The sequence below is a fragment of the Benincasa hispida genome, chromosome 7 (genome assembly GCF_027475165.1).
Source record: "Benincasa hispida cultivar pf3 chromosome 7, pf3_genome.v1.1, whole genome shotgun sequence".
NCBI classification, from domain to species: Eukaryota; Viridiplantae; Streptophyta; class Magnoliopsida; order Cucurbitales; family Cucurbitaceae; genus Benincasa; species Benincasa hispida.
In genome coordinates, this window is record NC_143484.1 from 47,394,248 (window position 1) to 47,413,893 (window position 19,646).

The following is a 19,646-nucleotide window of genomic DNA, read 5'->3' on the forward strand; positions in this document are numbered from 1 at the left end:
TTCTGTTATTAATTGTCTGGACAAGTTGGTTCGGGATTTCTTTTGGGAAGGTTCCAGAGGTGATGGTGCCATACATAACGTGAATTGGGAGATTTCACAATGTCCTCAACTTTTGGGTGACTTTGGTATTGATAATTTCAAAAGTCGTAATTCAACTCTTCTCGTGGACTTGGCGGTTTTTAACTGAAAGAGATGCGTTATGGAGACACTGATCATGGCTAAGCATTATTATTCTGACTGCACTTGGCCTTCCTTTTCCACTGAGTTTCATCCAAAGCTCCTTGGAGATTTGTTTGTCAGTACATTATTTTGGTTTCTGACCATATCCGTTGTCAGCTTGGTGATGGTGTTACTACTTCTTTTTGGAATGACTCCGGCCTTAGCTGTGGTATTCTATCTGCAGGTTATCCTTGACTTCATCGTTTTGCTCTCCATCAGGCTGCTATTGTGGCTACTGTTTGGATTCCCTCCTCACAAGCATGGGATTTGCAATTACGTCGTAATCTCACTGAGTTGGAGATTTCTGATTGGGCATCCTTATCTCATCACCTGGCCTTTGTTAGACTACGATCTTGTTCTAATTCATGGTTTTGGCCTCTTGATCCCTCCTTGGTTTTTACAGTTTGTTAAAAATAAAAGAGTAGGGAAGAGAATAACAACACAATTACGTGGAAACCCTAGTACAGGGAGAAAACCACGATAGACACTGATTTTTATTATTAATTCTGATACACAAAGTACAAGAGAATAGACCAAATAAATAGACTAGTGGGAAGCCCTAGGGTACACACAATTACTAAAATACCCCTAGGGTTACAAGCTGTTTTTCGACACTCCCCCTCAAGTTGGGGCATAAATATCAATAAGGCCCAACTTGCTGACACAGTAATCAAAGCTTTGTCTTAGTAACCCTTTTGTGAGCACATCTGTAACTTGCTTATTTGAGGGAATATAAGGGATGCATATACTTCCGTTGTCAAGTCTTTCCTTGATGAAGTGTCGGTTGATCTCAACATGTTTTGTTCTGTCATGCTGAATAGAGTTATTTGCAATACTTATTATTGCCTTATTGTCACAAAACAGTTTTATTGGGAGCTCATTGTCTTGATGAAGATCTGACAACACTTTCATCAACCAGATTTCTTCACATATTCCTAAACTCATGGCCCGGTACTCAGCTTCTGCACTACTTCTGGCCACAACTCCCTGTTTCTTGCTCCTCCAGGTCACAAGATTACCCCAAACAAATGTGCAATATCCTGATGTTGATTTTCTATCAACAATAAACCCTGCCCAATCAGAATCAGTGTAGGCTTCAATGCAGCGTTTATCAGACTTTTTGAACATTAACCCCTTACCTAGTGTATCTTTCAGATATCGTAAGATACGTTCAACGACTGTCATGTGTTCTTCACAAGGAGCCTGCATAAACTGACTGACGACACTCACTGCATATGAAATATCAGGTCTCGTATGAGATAAGTATATCAATTTCCCAACTAATCGCTGATACCTCTCTTTATTGACCGGAACATTGTTACTAGTATTGTTGAGCTTTGAATTATATTCAACTGGGGTGTCAGCAGGTTTTCACCCAGTCATTCCTGTTTCCGTTAGAAGATCAATCGTGTATTTCCGTTGGGACACTGAGATTCCGTCCCTAGACCGAGCTACTTCCATTCCGAGAAAGTATCTTAACTTTCCAAGGTCTTTAATTTCAAACTCTTTGGCCATCTTTGCTTTGAGTTTTACAATTTCATCATCATCATCACCGGAGAGCACAATATCATCAACGTACACAATGAGAACTGCTACCTTTCCTGAAGTTGACTTCTTTGTAAAAAGTGTGTGATCTGAGTGCCTTTGGGTATACCCTTGTCCTTTGACAAAGGTGGCAAATTTGTCAAACCAGATTCTTGGAGACTGTTTCAACCCATATAGCGACTTTCTCAGCCGGCAGACTCGCTGTTTGAACTGATCTTCAAATCCGGGAGGAGGATTCATGTAGACTTCCTCCTCAAGTTCTCCATTGAGAAAGGCATTCTTTACATCCAGTTGATGCAGAGGCCAATCTTTGTTAACTGCAACTGATAGCAATACTCGGATAGTATTGAGTTTAGCTATGGGAGAGAATGTCTCGAAGTAATCTACCCCAAAGGTTTGAGTAAATCCTTTGGCAACTAACCTGGCCTTGTACCGATCAACAGTCCCATCTGACTTGTACTTTATAGTGAAAACCCATTTGCACCCAACTATCTTGTGTCCTTTAGGTAGGATCACCTGGTCCCACGTTCCATTTTTCTCCAGGGCTCTCATCTCCTCCATAACAGCAGCCTTCCAAACTTGGACCATGGAAGTAAACAAAGGCAACACAGCCAAAAACACGAAGTGGTACATCGGAGACTAAACGAGTCGTAGGGTAGGACTCTTTCAATCAGTCTAATGGGTTTTGAAAATTGAGGACTCGGGAAGGCATTCGATTGATTAAGTGAGCAGCAGTAAGGATGGCATCACCCCATAGGTAAGGCGGGAGTGATGTCATTAAGGACTTGGCAACTTCCACCAAATGACGATTTTTCCTCTCGGCTACCCCATTTTGTTGGGGAGTGTAGGCACACGAATTCTGGTGGATAATCCCTTTGGATGCAAGAAATTCCTGGAAGGGAGCGTTAAAGAATTCCTGCCCATTGTCACTTCTCAAAATACCAATCCTGGCATTAAACTGGGTTTCCACAGTGGCATAAAATTATTGGAATACAGATAACACCTCGGACTTATCAGTGAGAAGAAAGACCCAAGTAAGCCGAGTGTGGTCGTCTATAAAGGTGACAAACTAGCGTTTCCCTGTAGAGGTTGTGGTTGGTGAGGGACCCCAAATATCACTGTGGACTAAGGTGAAGGGTTTGGATGGTTTATAGGGCTGGGAGTGGAAGGAGACACAACTCTGTTTGGCACGAATACACACTTTACACTTTAAAGATGACACATTAATATTGTGAAATAATTGTGGCAATAAGTATTTCATGTACTGAAAGTTTGGATGCCCTAAGTGATAATGCCATAATAGAAAATCATTCTCAGAGTTAGAAAAATTTAAGGAGACAAGGCTAGTCCTATAATCATTCCTAGAGGAAGCATCATTAGTTAGGAAGTAGAGCCCCCCATCGTGCCGGGCAGTGTCAATCATCATCATCGAGCTTAGATCCTGAAATAAAACAGAATAGGGTGAAAAAACTGCCTGATAATTCAGATCTCTTATAATCTTATTGATGGATAACAAATTATATGAAATTTTAGGAACATGCAAAACGTCCCGCAAAACCAAACCCTCAAACGGAGATAAATCCCCTTTTTCCTGCAACAGGTGCGAACGACCCATCTACAATCCTAATTCGTTCGTTACTAGCACTTTGATAATATGAGAGAAACTGATCAGAGGTACCAGTAAGATGATCCATCGCCCCTGAGTCAACAATCCAAGGTTTTTTACCGTTTACACTAATAAGACCGAAAGACTGTATATTGCCTGACTGGGCGATGGTACTGATTCCAACCATACTCAGGCCGGTCATACTGTCAACTGAGGGAAACCCAGGCAGGATATTTGTAGTAGGTAAAATAGGGAAAGAATTTACCAGGTTTTCATCTGGGTATTGGGTCGAGCCACAACTGGTTGGAAACGGGGCAGCCACAACGGCTGGAAGGAGATCACCGGCTGGAGGGGGGTCAACGGCTGAAGGTGGTCGTCGGATTGTTGTTGGTCGAATGAACTAGGGCCAGGCGTGGACGGATCTACCGTGTTCGGCGCGACTCCTCGTAGATCAAACAAATCTAGCGCAACCGGTGCGGCTGGCGGCGACCCACGGTTTGAATTGACCGAAAACATACCTGTCCATCCGTCGAAGACCCGTTTGGACTCGCTCGTCTGGTGGTCATCTGGAATCGTCCGGTCGGGTTCGCGTTCGCTGGCGGAAGTAGACCAGTCGCGTTCGCGTTCGAGGCAGACCTTTGGAGGTCGATCGGACCTGAAGCGTACCGGCAGACTGGCGCGACTACAACTGGGGCGGACGTCTGTGACTCGCGGCGAACTCCAACGGCACGGAAGGCAGCACCCTGTAACCTGGACCGATTAGATCTGTCTGATGCGGCTGCTCCCACGGACGGCGGCTCTCCGTTGACTGCTGTTGGATGACCAAAAGTAACTCTGGCAAGGTTGCTTGAAAACAATCTTTTACGACTGCTCGAATAGCTGTCTTCATGTCAAAAATCGAAGTTCCAACAGCAGAAGATGACTGTGCTTGATTCTCTCCCATAACGGCTAGGGTTTCGTCGTCGGGCTCTGATACCATGTTAAAAATAAAAGAGTAGGGAAGAGAATAACAACACAGTTACGTGGAAACCCTAGTACAGGGTGAAAAACCACGATAGACACTGATTTTTATTATTAATTCTGATACACAAAGTACAAGAGAATAGGCCAAATAAATAGACTAGTGGGAAGCCCTAGGGTACATACAATTACTAAAATACCCCTATGGTTACAAGCTGTTTTTCGACATAGTTAAATCCCTTGTGACTGATTTGGTGGGCACGGTGGATCCTATTTTGTTGGATTTTTACTTTGTGATCTGGAAAGATCATTATCCTAAAAAGATTAAGATCTTTATTTCGGAACTTAACTTGGGTGCCATTAATACTGTTGATTGTCTGCAGTATCGTATGTCGTAGCTATTTCTCCTTCTTGGTGTCACATGTGTCACCGACACGCTGAATCTCCTGCTCATTTGTTCTTGCACTGTCCCTTTGCTACTAGCTTTTGGGATGTTGGTTTGCAGGCCTTTGGTTGGTCCTTCACTTGCCCAAATAACATTTATGATATTCCGGCTTCTTTATTAGTGGGTCATCCTTTTGGTGGTTCTAAGAAGACAATTTGGTTGGCTCTACTGAGATTTTTTTTTGGAGTTTGTGGGGTGAAAGAAATCGAAGGCTTTTCCAGGACACTTTTTCCTCAAATAGTTTTATGAAGTTGGTTCTGTCTGCTGCTTTTTCTTGGTGCAAAATTAAACACCCTTTCATTCATTATAGCTTATCTTTCTTAGTCCAATAAAGATGCTTTCTTTTGTAATCATCTTTTGGTGCTTGAGATTCTCCCTTGATTTCATTTATCAATGAAATGTTTCTTTTACAATTTTTTTTCTTGGAGTGTGCACGTTTGGGGTGTTTTTCAAGGTTGAGTAGTAATCAATCTCTCTCTTTCTCTCCCTACTTCTCTTCTTCCTCCTTTGGCATGTCTGTTTTGCTTTTCGTAATGTGTAGGTGTCAGATTCTTTTCATGTATGCCTTAGTTTCTCTCTCTTTTTTCCTTATTGTTTTCAATATTTCAAAATCTTAAATCACTGGTTGACCCAAAAGCTTAAGTTAGTGGGTAAAGACAAATTATATATCATCTAATAGTCCCCCTCACTTGTGAGTTCGAAATATGAAAAATGACCCAACAAGTGGAAGTCAATATAAATTGGGGAGGAAACATTACAGGGGTTTGAACATAGGACATCTTGAACCAACCTGACTTTGATACCATCTAGAATATTTGAATGGAGTAGAATAGTTTTTTATTCCAATAATTCGATGGTAAGATACATGGCCTTCTTATATAGGAGATAGGCTCATTACATAAAAGGAAAGAATTGTAATGAGAATAAAATAAAATCTTAAATCACCGATTGACCTAAAAGCTTAAGCTGGTGGATAAAGATAATTTTAATTATATATCATTTAACACTAAATATTAAGTTCTGTTGTGCAACATCTATAGATTGGTATCCAATATTGTAATATTTCTTATGCACCTTGCAGGATCCAAGAAAGATGGGGAATATTGTCACCGTTGCAATGCTTGCCAGGAGGCTGCTTTTGGAAGAATCTGAAACTGTACGTCAATGTTTTTATTAGGAGGTGGACGCTCCAAATATTTTCAGTGATGGGTTCTTCTCTCACACAGGCTAAAAAACTGTAGTATATTATTTAATTTAGGAACTATCCTCTGCTACAAGTAAGCTCTTGAACCTAGAGGAATTGCTGTCTTTGAGATGATACTTTTATCCAACAGAAACTTCCCGAAAATGATGTTCACCCAGTACTCGCGGCACTTACATTTTGAAGTTCTATCTTCTTCTTAACCGACTTTAATCCTACAGTTCCATTTTTACCCTTCTAAAATAAGTATGGCATGACTTGTAGTCTCACATGAAAAAAGAAAAAAAAGTTGTCCAGATGTTAATAATGCCTTCTTTGACAATATTCATCCACTGAATTTATTTTCCCATTTCTATTTCTTTTTCCCGTGCTTCAGATGTATGAAATGTTAAAATTTTATTTCTTATACACATTACAGGCAGCAAAATCAATGTCGAGAACAGATAAAGAGCAGATTGAATTCTACATATCATCATCCCTTAAGAATGCATTCTCCAGGGTAAGTGAAAACATTATTTGTGCTTTATTTTCTGGCTGATGGGTGATGGATGGACGTATGTTATGGAGATTGTGGTATGATTTGTTGACTTCTGGCTTGTGAACTAATATTTTTGAAAAGGTTAGAATAATATGAATTAACTTGTAGCATTGCGCCCCTAGACTTCAACTTGGAGTGCAATAGGTTTTCACTTTGTCCTTTCTTACCAAATAAAGTTTGGACTCTGGGAAGGGAATTGAAAGGAACACACCGGCAAAATGTTATAGAATTTAATAACTGATTACAAGTCAGGAATTCTATACAGAGCAATTTACACAACTATGCCTAAAAGATCTACATAATCACCTGCCGTTGATGGGAAACTAACAAATTCATTATGCATGAGCATAAATATGATTTTCAAAATATAATTATGATAGCCAACGTGAAGAGAGCACTAGAAAGAAGTAAACATCCTGGCCTGATCTCAAAATCATCATGATGAAAAGAAACTGAGTTTCATCAAGAGGAGAGATAACAAATAGTCACTGGTATCTTTGGTGTGTGAGAGGAATGCGCAAATCTCCAGGAATACTTTCGCAACCTTTGATTGTTTTTTTGAATTTGATTGTATTTCATGCCTTTATTGGTGTAAGCGTAAACACCCTTTTAGAGATCAGTCTTTCTCCTATGATCTTCAATTGGCGAGCTTTCTTGTAATTCACTTTTAAGTGTTGGGAGCCTCTTAAGTTCCTTTTATTTTATTCATCGATGAAATTTGTTACTATTCCAAAGAGAAGAAAAAGATGTACAAATAGCCATTGAGATACACAAAGGATTCCAGTTGGTCAACAGAATCAAGAGAGTTATTTCACTCTTTTCCATCACCCACATATACTTTATCACATGAGTAGAAGTTCATATCTTCCCCCATCTCTTTTAGTAAAAGCTTATCAGGACGTTTGCAAGTTTTTGGTTAATAATTTGAGATTAACTACTCAACCATCTATAACTTGTTTTATTGTTTTGGATATGATGAGAGTTCTAAGGGGGTGTCAACCTAGTTGAGATGTCCGAGTGCATTTGCTGATCCTTTGGCTTATTATTTGAGCATTAGTCTCAATTCATTATTTCAATTTGGTCTCTTGTCCGTTTCCATGTTTCTCATTGGGGTTCGATTTCGAAGACTTTTTGTAATTGTCCCTTGGACATTATTTTGTATAGTTGGAGTCCCTTTTTCTGGGGGATTGGTTTTTTGTTTGTCCGTGTATTTTTTTTTTTAATATTTTCTCAATGAAAGTTGTTTTTATTAAAAAAAAAATATTTCAATGAAGCGACTAGTTTCCTTTTTTTAAAAAAAGTTGCAAACTTTTGACAAACTTCATTTCCCTGCATTGAATGTTATTTGTGGTACTACTAGTTGTTCTGTCCTGCAGGTTTTGAATTGTGTGGATAAATCTGAGACAAATCATGAACATTCTCTAGCGTTGCTTGCTGAAGAAACAAAAAAGCTTCTAAAGAGGGATTCATCTCTTTTCATACCAATCTTATCTCAAAGGGATGCTCAAGCAACTATCGTTTCAGCATCACTTCTCCATAAACTTTATGGTCACAAACTGGTAAGCTAGTAGCCATTGTTGGGAATGCAAGTTACATTCATAATTTCTGTCTCTTTAATCCATAGAGCAGTGGGGTATTCTTCTGAAATCTAAAGTTCATTGGAAACCTGTAGAAGCCCTTCCTTGATGGAGTTGAACATCTGACCGAGGATGTTGTCTCTGTGTTTCCGGCAGCCAATAGCCTTGAGGAGTATATATTAACCCTTATCACATCCGCATGTGAAGAATTGGGTGCTGAGATTCACATCAGAAAACTTGCTCTATACCAGGTTAGACATCATCTAGTCGCGATCTGCCTAGCATTTTCCTTTGTGTTGTAAAGAAAAAATATCTCTTTTCCATTCCTTTGTAAGTGGGTAAAATTTCTTTCGAAATAATCAAAGGGCACAATTTCTGCCTCGGGAGAAAAGATTATAGATATAAGATATGTTGAGGCTAGAAAGCACAGATACTTCTAATTGTGCAAAGAATCAGTATCAGACACGGATATGATACGGATACGTCTAGATACGTGATTTGAAATATCTGATTTTTTTTATTTTTATTTTTAATTTTCAGATACGCGTATCTGCTTCTAGATACGTGAAGAGGATACGTGGGTCAATTTTTTGTTTCAAATTTAAGCCCAACCATTTAAAAAACCCAACCTACAACCCATTTTATTTTAGTACATATTTAGGAGTGATTTTAAAAATCATCAAAAATCATTTTTTTTCATTTTTAAAATCACTCGAAAACACAATTTTAATTACTCAAAATTAATTTAATTTCCAATTTTACACTTTTAAATGCAATTTTCATATCATCAAAATTAATTTTGAAGAATTAAGCATGTTTCACGGTGATTTTGAAAATGACAAAAGTGATTTCAACCATTTTAAAATTACTTCCAAACATAAAAGTCCACTTAAATTGAGCAATCCAAAACAAAATAAATTAAAAATGATAAAACATAAAAAAATAAAAAAAAAACCCGAAACGTAATTAAATAATCATTCTTCCATTCTCTCTCACTATTTAAATCATGATTCACACCTCCTTCATCCTCAACTTCATTATTCAATCTTCATCTTCTACTTCTTTCGCACCGTCTACTCTAGTCACTCAACAATCACTCGACGTTACTGGATTTTTTTCAAGTTTTCACTCTCTTCTTGAATCTATTATAATCTAACTTAAAATATATATTATGGCAATTAATTAGACATTATATATATATATAATACGTATCTTCAACGTATCCGTATCTTAGTTTTTTAGAAATTAGCATATCGCCGTATCGTATCGTATCTATATCTGTGTCTGTGCTTCTTAATGGTGAGGCAATGTTAATAATAAGATGTGGGTTCTTGGTTTATAAGTAGGGAAATTTAAATTTAATACTTCATTTTCTAAAAAGATTTCAACGCTTGCTATTGAATCATGGTATGGTGTTGCCCATCAATTAGATATCAATTGTTCTTATTACTTATTAGTTGGGGATTGAAGGGATCATTAGCAGTGAACTGAACTCCTATCAACTTTATCAAAATTGGCAAGAAAAAATCTGTTCCCAATGTTTCACAGATAAGACAAATTCTTAAGAGCTTTTATGTGATCTTATACAGTCCACCGGCCACATTGGAGTGTTCAACAAAAATTGTTTTGTAACTCCACTACTTTCACTATTAATTTCAATTGTAGGGTTTTATTATAATTTTATTAGAAAAAGATCTTCTACCGATGTTTTATTGAGGCCCACCACATAAACAGGACGTGAAACCTTTGACATTGCTTTCTTTTGGATAATAGATGCATTACGGAGTATGGTAATGTGCATTCAATTTGGGAGTGCTATTTTATTTATTTATGATGAAGTGAAATTTTCTCTCGATGAGCTTCAGTCCTCAAGTATAATCTGATTATGCTTATATGTTTTCGTGCGTGTGAATATGTATATGTATGTATATATATAATGAAATAGAATACTTCCGTAAAGAATAAAATACATAATGAAATAGAATACTTCCGTAAAGAATAAAAGGATACACAACCTGGCAATACAAAAATCAGCCTAAAACAAACACGGAAAGGCTCCAACTATTCACAATCAGAAACAAAGGACCAATCATCATGGGTTGACATAGTGGTAATGGGAACATAAAAAAAAAGGCCAAAGGGATAAAGGGTCATGAGTTCAATCTATGGTGGCCACCTACCTAGGATTTAATATCCTACGGGTTTCCTTGATATCCAAATGTTGTAAGGTCAGGTGGGCTGTCCTATTAGATTAGTCAAGGTACGGAGCTGTCCAAATACTCACAGATATAAAAAAAATAATAAAAAATAAAAGGCCATCACAGAACTCCACCCTCTAAAAATCCTCTTGTTGCTCTCGAGTCAACTTTTCTGAGGAGATAGGTCTATTAAATATAGTTTTTATTTTTATACACAAATGGGATTTCCTCTACCACCAACAAATCTTCCATCAAGCATCTCCAAGATCCAATTATCAATCTTCTTTAGGAAGCAAAACTCAACCCCAAATTCTTTCAGAAACTTTGTAAATCAATATTATATATTATTTACATGCATGCATGCATACATATAGATATATAGATATTTCTATATATATGTGTGTGTGTATATACATATATATAGTTATAAAATCTTAAAATTGCTATTGTCTCCCAGTACTTGGTTCTGCCCATGAATATCGTTCCTCTGTTCTCATCGACCTACATAACTCTTTTAGATTGAATCTATATCTGGAACATTGGTGCTGCGGTGGGTCAACTCACAACTTGGACGGATCTTAGGATGGGTGGAAAGAGCTATTCAACTAGAGGCAAGTACATAACTTATTTTCTCTGTAAACTTCCTAAATCTATGTTTCTCTCTTCTACCATTCATCCAGGACTTGGGAGTTGGAATAATATTGGTTATATAAATTTAAGAAAGAAGTGGGCAGTTGCATAAATATTCAAATATAGTTTTGTATTGTATCTGGAGAAGTATCAAATAAACTAAGATTAATATTTGAAGATTATTCTATAAATCAGCTCCTGACTGTTTTCACTTGATCTCGATTACTTTTTTGGTCATGAGTTTTGACGTAGAGGTTTGTACAAGTGGCATACAGTCTCAGGCATGGAAGAAAAAAATCTTGAAAATGAAATTGGAAGTTTTATATTAAAATACTGCAAAGCCATCTGGTTGGGTTTTTTTTTTTGGATATCTGTGAGTGTTGGGGCCAGCTTACACGCACCTCGACTAATCTCACGAGATAGCCATCTTGTTATTTGTATCAATTCAAAGATTAAACGCTGTTGGATTTGTGATTTTGTTTATTGGAGAATTCTTCTCTCTTTATCCCTCAATTTCTTTTATCAGATGGATGTGTTTTTAAAAGGAAATCCCATGGAAAGAGAAAGTACAGAATTTGTCAAGTTGTTTGAGAAAACAACGGCAGCCATCCATTTATGGGCCCCTTTTGTAACTCTTTGGATATTTCATTCATCAATAAAATGAAGTTGTATCTTATCAAAAAAAAAAAAAAAAATGGCAGTCCTCACTGATCTCTTAGTGCAAAATTTTTTCTTTCAGTAACTATAGCTTTACTTCCCTTATAACCAATTGGAGAAGCTTTTTATAACTTATTTGGGTGGGATTTTCACCCTTTTTGTGTTGATTCCATATCATCAATAAAATAGTTTCCTATAAAAGAATTTGGTAAGGATTTCTTATCCGTGTTCCCTATAGAAAGTAATTATGGTTTCGTTTAAATTGACACGCTTTTATTTTTCCAGATTAGTTTTGCATTTGTACTGTACTGTAGTTTGCATTAGCTCTTTTGGATATGATGAGGATGCCAAGGGGGTGTCAACCTAGTTGAGATTCCTGGGTGCATCTAATGTTCTCCCAATTTATTTTGTTCATAGTATATCATTATTGTACTTCGAGCAATAGTCTCATTTCATTATATCAATGAAGAGACTTGTTTCTGTTTAAAAAAAAAAGTATGATTTTGTTTGATCAGGGTGAAAATTATGTTGAGTTGTGTTTCCCTTTGGATAGGTGGTTGGTTTGTACTGCCCCATAAAAGGAAACACAGTTGCTTTTTTGGAACTTTTTCTGTGTCATAGTCAGTGATCGGGTTTTCCCCATGTCTGATGTATGGTTTCGCTTGCTGTTATATCAATCACTTTTTTGTAATATCTTTTGGAGTACTCATGTGATTCCAGTGGTTAGTTATGCCAGTTGGCCACAGTAAATCAATAAAAACAATGTTATCATGCCTATTTTCACTTGGGTGTGAACAGTCAGAATAATGAATATATATATATATGACAAATTAGACTTTTGGTTGAGTTTGGGACAATCAATATTATGTTACTAAGCCTATTTACCGTGTCTAAACCTATAAATACCTGTAGTTCCAATTTCTAAACGTAAACATTCAAAATAGTAATTATATAATTAGGAAGTACCTTTTGTCACTGAAGTTTGGATCAAATTTCACTTTAGTCCTAGGTTTCAGAATGTGATATTTTTATTCTGAGGTTTTGAAAAATTGTTATATTGAACCTTGCCTCTGCTGTTTATTAGCTACAGGAAAAAAAAGGTAAATTATCTTCTTAATACTTATATATATTAATATTTTAAGCTAGCTGACATGGCAATAATTTTTTACTTTTATTTTCAAGTTCTGCGCGCACAGTAATTTTAGTAATAAAGTAAACTGAATTTATATAGTTTTCTTGTTTGTAACCCTATCTTTATAAATAACGTATGCTAAAAAATGTTGTCAACCTTCCCTTCTGAAAATGACACATAACTAAACATGCTGCTAGTATATGACCAAAATATCCGCCAAATTTTAGGCTAACCTATAAAAATGGACCATCAAGGAGAAGAAATCCCATTCTCCAAAATATCGAGTTTTTTAGGTTCAAATGCAAAAATACTGTTTATGGAACTTTTCTGGGCTTTTTGAACCAATGAATAGGAAGAAGAAAAGGTGGGGACAAGTATTTATTTATTTATTTGAAAGACACCGAGGGCCTAAAGTGGAATTTTTTTAAAAAAATTATTTTTACTAAATCATTAAATTAGGTTTAATGTTGAAGAACTAAATTTTCCGTGTAAGGATATTTTGACCTGTAAAATTAATTGCCACTTGTGCTTTAAACATTATAGAAAAGAAGGGTTAAGAAGTCAAAGATGTCTCATGTCATCTTTGTGGTTTCAATAAGTTTATTTTATATTCTTTCCCAACAGCTTGCTTTTTATTATTGATTATCTTTTTCCTTCTCTTCTACTATCCAACTCTTCAATGTCTTAATAGTAAGATGCATATTCTATCACCTGTTCCAACAGCGATGGAACCCAATATCACCCCAGCAGCGTCATGGAAGTTCAATTGTTGAAGTCTATAGAATTGTTGAGGAGGTATGGTAATTACTCTTTTATGTTCTTTATGACACTTCTTCCCGATTCTGATTGTTCACTTGAAACTACTTTATTATATTAGCGATTCCTATTACATTCTTGTGATTCTTTCTGAGGGTGTGGACACTGGCCTACATTTTTTGTGCTTTGGTAAAATCTGCGGGCATTGTATAAACAAAGGGACACGATGAAATTGATGATTAAGTTCGTTTATGCAAGGATGCGACTTTGTCTTAAAGTTGTATTACTGGTTGTATTATTGGTATCCGTTACTTTTGTTGAGTATCTTTTTTTTAAATAACTAATTAATTATTTATTTATTTTATTACACTTTTGTAGAGCTATAGATAGTCCACTATCATTAAAAGATATATAGTTCAGAAAGAATTTTGATTCGTTGTCTGACACATATTATACTTTAGTAAAACTCTCACAGATTAAATCTCTGTGATCTCTTTATTTCGTTTTCTAAAACCCATTATACTTATCTAACCATTAGCTTTTGAAATGTCTATTTTGTACTTTTAACTTTTGAGGTGTATGTTTTAATCCTTGAAGTTGAAAAAAATATTTTTTAATCCTTGAACTTGAAAAAAATATTCATATTGGACCTAGAACTTATGTAATGCCTACTTGAACTTCAATAAAAATGCTCTCTCCTCTCTCAATGAAAATGTTCTCTCCTCTCTCCCTCCACCTTTCCATAATTAGCTCCGACCACCATGCCCCCTCTGCCGCCAACCACCTTCTCCTCTGCCATCACCCAGTCAATTCATATTGATTGGAAGCCTTTTTCCCTTTCTTCGATTGCTCCAACCAGGGGAAACATTTCAAATTAACCAAACAAATGATCCAGTGCCCACTCCATTTTCGTTTCATGGAAGATCCTTGAATGGCTTGCTTCATGTTTCAATTCCCTTTTCAAAGACCTATGTAACCATAAGTTCTGTAGGAAGTTGAATGATGAAAGAGACACCCTTTGGCTTGAAAACACAACAACAAGAATGGATACTCTGTTGAGCTCACTCTCCTGGAACACTCCGGTTGCCATACCAACATTCTCATTCCGTCTATGGAAAACAAGTTGGGATGGTTCTCTTCTTTTCTTTTGAAAAAGGAAACAAACCTCTTCATTGAAATAATGAAATGAGACTAATGCTCAAGGTACAAAAGAGAGATACATTGAACACTAGATCCTATAGATGAGGGAGTGCACCCAGACATCTCAATTATGTTGACACCCCTTAGCACTCTCATCATATATAGAAACGAAAGAATAAAAAACAACCCATAGACCAATGTAACACTCCAACCCAACATTATAACTCCCATGATACAACTGGAACAAAACACTTTTAGCAAACTAATACCAAAAAAAAAAAAAAACTCCAATACAAAAGAAAGCAATAAAAAACAGCAAGACAACAGAAACTAGTGTGCTGAAAAAATGAAATGCTTCCAATTTAGGCTTAGATCTTGGATAGAAAAACCACAAACATATAGGACTGTTGTTCAACCCATCCAGCCTCCACTACTAAACAAGGTCACAGCCCCGCCAATTTGTGACAGCCCAACCATGTTTCCAGCACTTAATCATCCACAATTCGATTGGGAAGCAATGGTGATAGCCGATCGCTATAAGCTAAATGATTCATGGGCATCTATTTGTGAAGCAATTCAATCATCCCGCTCAATGCGTTGCACCATTAACCCTATTTCTGATGATAAATACTTGCTGCAGGTTTATAACCCAAAAACCTCTCAAACCCTCTGCAACAATACTGATTGGGTAACAATTGACCAGCAGAAAATTAAAGCCTTGCTGCAGGTTCCTCCCACCTGCTTCTCCTTTATCTTTTAAACAACAAATGGTTGCCTCATATGGAGGATGGATCGATGTCCATAATCGCCCCAATGCTTTAGATAGAAGGTATCTTCAAGCACATAGGTGATTCATGTGGTGGCTCCCTTCATCTTTCAAACCAAACTGATAGAGGACTTCACCTCTCCTTTGCACGTCTAAGAGTCAAAGAAAACACAAGGGCCTTCATAAATCATCAAAAGACAGCTATGCAGGCTTTACTGATGAAAACATTTCAACTTCAGCCAGCCATTTTCCAGCTCTCCCACTTCATTACTCTCGGGAAAAAGGAAAAAAAGATTCAGCACCTATAGCCAGTCAATTTGAAGTTTGAAGATCAGACATTTTGGAGTCTGAGCATTTATTGGACAATCTCTCTCCGAAAATCAATGGGCCATTACCAGTTGTTTTAGATAGGATGAACGATTCAAATGTGCCAAGGCTATGGTCAATCAATTTAAAGAACACGAAGTGAATCCAGATGTTCTAGAAGAAAAGGTGTGTTTGACTGCAAATTCCTTCATTGGCTTCAAGAAAGGCAAGTTCTAGTTCATCAAGTTCCCATTCTTCTCAAGTTCTTTCTAGATCTATTATTGCCTTCTCGGATTCAGGGGTGACATTCATTAAGGAGGTGCCAAGGTTCTCTCCTCCAAAATCTTCTGAGTCTCATGATGAATCAGATGAACTCTTCTGTAAGTGTAAGCAGTGATAATGAACCTGATATTTTGGTATTTAATTCCATGCCTGAAGATGTACAATCTAAAGACGTTCTAGGGGAAGAAGTTGTAGCACTTTTCCTAAGTCTGCCGAAAGGAAAATCTGTTCAAAAGCCTTGTGAAGTGATCTCTTCAGTACCACCTTCTCAAAACTCCTCCTAAGTTCTCTTCTCTAATTGAAAAATGTGGTCTGGTTCTTGGGAAAACATCTCATCAATCTCCTAAAGCTAAGTTTTTGTATGCAACTTTATCCCAAGAGATAAAAACCTGAAAGTCTGTTAACTTAGCGGATGGAGAGGAGAAAGACAACCTCAGGTTTCTTTGTAAAGGAATCTCTGAAGATTTTAAAGGATTTATTAAATGGAAAATTTTTTTGGATTGAGATATTCTTTTGTGTAAAAGATTAGAGTTTTCTTTGCTCAGCTTGAAGTTTTAGTGTCTATTTTTAACAAAAAAATTGCTACTTTATCTTCTTCGGTTTCTGTTTTATGAAGATCCTTCGTATGACCTTTGTTTTGGAATGTGCAAGACTTCTCTGCGTACTTTTGAAGTTTTGGGTTTTGGCTATTTCAGAAGTTCTTTTTTTTTCTCTGCAGTTTTAGCTTCTAGTAAGGCTGTAGTATGTGTTACAGACCAGCTTTTCATGCTTTGAGTTCACATTCAACAATTTTAAATTCCCAAAGTTTCATTTCTTTTGAAGATTCTAGTTCAATACTTTGTTGGATGTCTCTCCGGTTGCATATTTTATTAATTGTGGTCTCTTTGATTAGCAAAGCCTCTTTTATTCTAGATGGATTAGCCTTTCAGTTCTGTTATTGTATTGCTTTGGTTTTGTTCTTGTAATTTCTAATGTTTGGCTTTATTTTGTATCTTGTACCTTGTATTTTGAGCATTAGACTCATTTCATTATTTCAATGAAAAAGTCTTGTTTCTGTTTAAAAAAAAAAAAAAAAAAAAAAAACCAGTATCCATACAATTATCAATTATGTGATATTCCATTGACGAATAGATGCTTTACATGATCTAGCTTTGGTCCTATTCAGTATTTGTCACTCCTGGATTGTTTGCTTCTCACAGAGAATTGTCTCTAGAAATTGGGGCTTGCTTCTCTTAAACGACTGGATCGAACCACTTGTGACCACTTTCCTTTGGCCCTATCTACGAAAAGTATTGCTTGGGGTCCTTGTCCCTTTAGATTTGAAAACTCGTGGCTTAAAGTTCCTTGTTTCCGTACTTTTGTGGAGGATTGGTGGAACCTACACCTTATTACTGATTGGTTGGTCATGGTTTTATGATGAAATTACAAGGGTTGAAATCTATTATTCGAGAATGGAACTCTGCACAGTGCAGTGAAGCATTCACCCTTCCCTCCCTTGTGACTCAGTTAACACAATAGGATCATTTGGAAGACAGAGGCCCTCTCCTCTTAATGACGATTAGATAGCTTGGCATTGCTTGCTTGGAGAATAAATTGAGAACTTGACTGTTCAAGATCATATCCATTGACAACAAAGATGTAAGTACAAATGGCTTCTCGAGGGAGATGAAAATACCTGTTTTTTTTCATAGAATTGTCGTTGCTCGCCATTGTAAAAGTTCGATTACTTAAATTCTTTCTAGGAATGACACTAGTTTATTGACAGGTTTGGACATTGAGGCTGAATTTTTGGCATTTTATTCTCATTTTACTAAAGATGGCAATCAACGTTTTCTCCCAACCAATCTTGATTGGAGTCTCATAGCCTCCTCTCAAGCGACAGGTTATCTTGATTGGAGTACCATAACCTCCTCTCAAGCGACTAACCTGGAGCGTCCTTTTACTAAAGAGGAGGTTTATATGGCTATCTCCTCTCTTGGAACAAGCAAATCTCCTAGCCCTAATGGAACTATTAATGTTGAGTTGAACAAGATATGTACCTGTTTGATTCCTAAGAAAGTGGATTCTAAATCAGTCTCAGATTATCAACCAATTAGTTTTTGGTGGCCGGTGGTGGAGAGATTTCAACATAAACTTCATAATTGGAAGTATGCATATATTTTGAAAGGTGGCACAAGCTCATCCAGGCTACTCTTTCTAATCTCCCTACATATTATTATCTCTATTCAGGATCCCTCTTTTGTCATTAATTGTCTTGGCAAACTGGTTCTTGATTTCTTTTAAGAAAGTTCTCATTGGTGATAGTGGTATGCACAATGTGAATTGGAAGATATCTCAGCGTCCAAAGCTATCTGGTGGTCTTGGTATTGGAAACTTTAAGCATCAGAATTATACCCCTCTTGCTAAATGGACTTGGCGGTTCCTAACTCAACATGATGCGTTACGAAGATCTATCATTGTGGCTAAGTATTATCCCATCGATTGTATTTGGCCTACTCCTCATGCTTCATCTAAAACCCCCTGGAGGTTTATTTGTTAGTTTATTGGTTTAATTGCTGCTTGTATCCGTCATCGGATTAGTGATGGTTGTTTAAATCACCAATTGACTTTGCTTAAGCTTATGGGTGTAGGTAAATTTAATTATAATATCTAACACTCTCTCTCACTTGTGAGCTTGGAGTATGAAAAAGAGCCAAACATGTGGAATTAATATTTAATGGGCAGGAAACAACATTAGAGGGGTTTGAACCCAGGACATTCTGATCCAATCTTCTTTGATACCATCTTAAATAGAAGTGTTCAAATAACCGACAACTCGAACAACCCGGACTGCCCAACCCAAATTATAAGGGTTGAGTTGGGTTAGTTTTAATTTTGGGTTGGGTTGAATTATTTATTATTATTATTTTTTTTTTGGGTTAGGTTGGGTTTAGGTTACACTTTTGAAAATTTGGATTGACCAAATCTAACTCAAATTTTTATTATTATGAAAAAAAATGTATATATTTAACTTTAAAATATTATAATTTATATATATTTTTATGATGTTTGCTTGAAGTTTGTAATAGATATTTCGGATTTTGATATTTAACATTTGAGTTTTATGAAATTTAGTTATTAGTATGTGTTGTAGACAAATTTAAGTATTTTAGGTTAATAAAAAATGTATTAAATACGAAAAGAAAAATAAATAACCCGATAACCCAACCCAGTCGAACCCATGTACATCCCTAATCTTAAATCACTGATTGAGCCAAAAGCTTAAGCTAGTGTGTAAGGACAAATTTAATTATATAACACTAACATTTCCCCTCACTCGTAGGCTTGAAATATGAAGAAGACCCAACAAGTGGAAATCAATATTAGATGAGGAGGAAATAATATTGTAGGGGCTTGAACACAGGACCTTCCTGGACCACCTATTCTGATACCATCTTAAATCACTAATTGATCCAAAAGCTTAAGTTGATGAGTAAAGGCAGATTTAATTATATCATCTAACACTCTTCCTCACTTGTGGGCTTGAAATGTGAAGAGCCAAACAAGTGGAAATAGTACTAATTGGGGAGGAAACAACGTCATCTAACATTCTCCCTCACTTGTGGGCTTGTCATATAAAGAAGACCCAACAAGTAAAAATCAATATTAAATGGGGGGAAAATAATATTGTAGGGGCTTGAACACATGA

The 19,646-nt window shown here is 36.6% G+C and overlaps 1 protein-coding gene across 2 annotated transcripts in view; it reads left to right on the top strand.

Annotated features, from left to right (window-relative positions):
• The window catches only part of LOC120081265 (plant/protein (DUF810)), a 64,235-nt gene that overhangs the window by 36,765 nt on the left and 7,824 nt on the right, over window positions 1-19,646 (top strand). For both annotated transcript variants that reach the window (XM_039035992.2, XM_039035993.2), the window contains exons 13-18: window positions 5,857-5,931; window positions 6,395-6,475; window positions 7,891-8,073; window positions 8,187-8,342; window positions 10,808-10,900; window positions 13,432-13,503. In XM_039035992.2, coding sequence (XP_038891920.1) covers window positions 5,857-5,931; window positions 6,395-6,475; window positions 7,891-8,073; window positions 8,187-8,342; window positions 10,808-10,900; window positions 13,432-13,503 — 660 coding nt within the window. The remainder of the gene's footprint in view (window positions 1-5,856; window positions 5,932-6,394; window positions 6,476-7,890; window positions 8,074-8,186; window positions 8,343-10,807; window positions 10,901-13,431; window positions 13,504-19,646) is intronic.